The following is a 4,414-nucleotide window of genomic DNA, read 5'->3' as shown; positions in this document are numbered from 1 at the left end:
TTACACAGATCTTCAGTTGATTAATACAATGTTATTCAAATAGAAATTTTATTTGAATAAGATTTTATTAATCAAATGATGATTTCGTTTATATTGTTTCAACAAGTGAAAAAAAACTTGGTAACAAAATTCAAAAATTTGAATTGATATTACATTTCTTATTTATAAATTGAGAACTTTTATTGTAACATTAAAAATAAAAAGTGCACAATATGTTTATATTTACTAATCTTAAAACATAACTAAGATAATAATTAATCATATTAAAAATAAAATTGACTTAAAATATACTTAAACTTAAAGAAGTCTTTTTCGAAAGTTTTAAGGTTTTTTGTAGTTAAAAAAAAATTATCCATGTAGAAACTTTTTTATCAAACACTTTTGTATTCTACACTTTAATAATCATAGTAATTTCTAAACACGAAGTGAACCTGAGAAAAATATTTCAATAAAAGAAGCTTGTAAATTCATTTTTGTTCATATTAGACTTTAACCACTGTACGTATCAGAAAAGGATTAAACAATAAAGCAGAAAAAAAAACAAATTTATTTAGGCAGGGTACTTTAAAACGAATTCAAATCAATCTCAAGTTTTTAACTACAATGCATAGATACATAATACTAGTTTAGTGTAGTAATTATACAACTGACAAGACTTTTAATTTTGTAAAAAGTTGATTTGAAAACTAAAGTTTTGTTAAAATAATTATCATAAGTTTATAAATACACTTTAATAAAAGACATTACTCACATAAAAAAATTTAGTTGAAAAACTTGTTGTATATCTGTAGTGGGTACTAGGTAGGTGTCAAAAATGCACTAAAGTCACTTTTGAACTAAGTCACTATTGCATTAATTTTAATTAGGTTTATTATAATTATATATTGAAAATATTTTAATATCTCTTTAATTTTGTTTTTTCACTAACTAAGTTTTTATATAAAGTAGGTTTATTTTAATTGTTGTAAAACTTTAGTTTAAATATAACTTAAATTATAAAAGCGAAATCTGTGAAAAAAACGCAGTGCAAAAATGACATGTCTCTATATTATCAAATTAAAAAAAATTTAATCTTTTTGTTTGCAATATTGACACTACTTATTAAAACATTGACAATGTATGGCATTCATTTAGCTTTTGAAGCAACACAGGTGGTGCAAATACATGTAAAAAATAAAACAACCAGAGGCACTATAAAAAAAAAAACAAAAGACACTAAAAGATTTGAGCATGCAAATTTAATTTTATTTCTTAATTGATTTAGTAGTATTTAATTAGTAATAATATACATTCGTTCATTACTTATGTTCAGAAATAATAATTTTTCTCAGACCTTTAGTTTAATAAAATTTAGTGATTATCCCTTTTAAACAGCAAGTTAATATAGTTTCTTTCATTTCCTCAAATTCTCTTATTGATCCATGACTTAACATTTGTTGCAAATGTTTCAGGAATATCATCGCGTTCATGTAAGAGTTCATGTTTAGCTCCTTCAAACTCTACTTTGAACTTGTCAGTACTTGGACTACTTTCTATCAAGTTTCTAGAAATAGATATGAGAGCCACTTCATCAGCCACACCATGTAGTATTAAAAATGGAAGAGAAATTAATTTAAAACAGCTCTGCACTTCTGTTACCATGTTGTACAACTGCAAAGCAGTTTGCAGATTAACTCTGCCACTGTAAATTAGTGGATCATCTATATACTTTTTTACCTGGTCTTTGTCTGAAGATATTTGGTTAGGATCTAAACTTCCAATTGGAAGTCTTGGTAGCCAAGTGTATAAACGTTTGGCAACAGCAACTTTAAAAGGAGTAAATTCAGCGCTAGGGGCAAGATATGGTGATGATAAAATAAGACCATTGAATAAAGTAGGATTGTTTTTGACTAAAAATAATGAAACACAGCCTCCCATTGAATGACCAAACAAAAACATTGGCAAGTCAGGATGTTTTTCTTTCATTAAAGTTGCATGCTGTTTAGCATCATCTATAAATTGTTGATAGTTGGTGATTTCAAAATATCCAGGATTTTCACCATGCAAAACATGGTCATGTGAAAAAACCATTAAGCCTTGACTGTTAAGATCTTTTGCAAAAGAATCATACCTTTGACAGTGTTCAGCAAAACCGTGAATTATAAAGACTAAACCTTTTACAGATCCTTCTTCTGGTATCCAATACTTGGAAAAGATCTTATCTCCTGCTGAATTTACGAAAAACTTAACATCAGAATCATTATAACTTTTACCAGATCTTGTTAGGACTTCATGTTCATCTTTATTAATTTTAGACTTGCAAATCATAATTAAACTATGTTTTAGATTATCTTGGAAGGTAAATAAAACTTTGAATAGTAAACTAATTAATAAATAACTACAATCATTTGTTAACAAAAAAATATTTGAAAAAAAAATTTCACCAACCTTACAAGATTTAAAAATATTCTTTATTATATATAGAACATAGGATAAAAATTAATTAATAAAGAAAGGGTTGCCACATTTTAAAGTAGGGTGGGCAAAATTACATAAAAACTTGTAAATTTTGATTACAAAAACTTCTTTTTGACCAAACTATTAAGTAAAAATTATTTTTGGGAAAATTTGGTTTGGAAGGGATGAATTTCAGAGTTAAAAGTAAATGTTTAAAAGTACAAATCTGAGCAAAAAATATTTAGTGATAATGATTGGTGACTTTATAAGGGGGTGCAAAAACATAAAAAACTTTAAATACAGTTTTTTTTCACACTTAAATATTCCATTTACACATTTTTATTTATGATTTTGTCAAAATTGCATCTTTACAAGGTTTAAAAATTGAGTTATTCTAAATTTATTGCACTCCTACAACACCATCAAGTTTTTCCCCAAGAGAAGAGTGGCAATTTTAACAAACTTTTAAAAACCGAGAATTTAAAAAATTTAGCAAAAAAAGTCTTGAACTTGATTATTTTTGAGAAAATAATTTTTGAACAACTTTTAAATGTAAAATAATGAATTTTTGATAGGAGAAGAAACCAACTTTAAATACAATAATAATTTTTATACTATTCAGGGTATACTATAAATTCCTGCCTTGACTAAGGTAAGAAATGATCACAGTTTCAAACAGAGCATGTTGCATTATTCAAAGTTATATTAACTATAAAACACATTTAAAGTAGCATTCTTTTTTTTTCTACTAAAAAGTGACGAGAAAACTTGCATTTAAAAAAAATTTAACAAAATTTAAAAAAAAAAACAGTGACCAAGCTGCAAGAATTACTCTCAGTGAATTAATTGTACAACTTTATAAAGTTCGAAAAATATTTTAAGTAGTAGTAAACAACTGCAAGTTAAAACTGTGATTGGTAAAATTATTGTTACCTTAAAATGAATTTTAAATTAGTAATATAAAACAAAAAAATCTAAACATTTAATACAGTTTGGGGCAGTTTTTACTATCAATAAATCAGCTTTAATTTATTTTTTTCAAGAAATTCAAAATATTTTGATTTTTCCTACAGTTTCAAATTTATTTAGTAGGCCTTAATGAGTAGCAATTCTGTTATGAATAAATTATTATCACCACAAAAAATATTGTTATCTCAATTATAATAAGTAACAATATAAGTTGTTTAGCTTAATGGGTTACTAAACTTCAATTACATTAATACAGCCTAGTGATTTTTTGTCATTATTTGCTTAAAAAGTATATATTATAAAACTATTGTTATTATTGCTTAGTTGTCTAAACAAAATAATAAAAGTTGTAAAATTATTTTAAAGTTAAAATAAATCATGTATTAACTTAAAACAATAGCTACAAAGTTTTTTTTGTATAATTGTTTCAAAAAAAGTTAGTTCTATGCGTATTACTGTTCACAAGTGATTATAATAAAGGTTTTAAAATTGGCTACAAAAAGTATAGTAAAATCTGCACCATAATTTCCTGATTTAAAAATTATGGGTGTCCTAGAGTACAAAGAGTAATTAAACTTTAATATTATTATGTTAGAAGTTTATTATATTTAAATTTATCACAATTTTTTTTTTTTTTAATTCTAACAACAATGTTTTTTAACACTATAGGAATAGATAGTTTGTTTATTTAGGAAGCTTTTTGTGATTATTTTGAAAAACACTTTAATCAATGGCTTGGTCTAAAACTTACATATAATTTATATCCAATATTTTTTTCTATTTCAATAATGATTTTTTAATTAAAATGTATTTTTACTTTTAACGCAAGCAATAAAAAATGTGAAAAACTATTTATCACTTGGTAAACAATCTTCTCATTTTTTGTGAACTAATTGGGATAAAAATAAATATGCTAGTCAATAAGTTTTTCTTGTATATCAGGGATTAAATAAACTTTATTAGTATAAAAACTCAGTTGTCAACTAAAACCTTTTTATAACTTTTAAAA

The 4,414-nt window shown here is 24.5% G+C and overlaps 1 protein-coding gene across 1 annotated transcript; it reads right to left on the bottom strand.

The window, feature by feature from the left end:
• Positions 1 to 345: 345 nt before the first annotated feature.
• On the bottom strand, positions 346 to 2,327 carry LOC145843818 (monoglyceride lipase-like). The gene has a single exon (XM_082951055.1). It carries the CDS (start codon positions 2,305 to 2,307, stop codon positions 1,402 to 1,404), a length of 906 nt encoding a protein of 301 aa, XP_082807181.1. The 5' UTR covers positions 2,308 to 2,327; the 3' UTR covers positions 346 to 1,401.
• Between the last annotated feature and the right edge of the window lie 2,087 nt (positions 2,328 to 4,414).

This window comes from Thalia democratica, chromosome 9 (genome assembly GCF_965202585.1).
Source record: "Thalia democratica chromosome 9, ktThaDemo2.hap1.1, whole genome shotgun sequence".
NCBI classification, from domain to species: domain Eukaryota; kingdom Metazoa; phylum Chordata; class Thaliacea; order Salpida; family Salpidae; genus Thalia; species Thalia democratica.
Note: the sequence above shows the minus strand (reverse complement) of the source record. Positions and strands in the feature narration are given on the sequence as shown.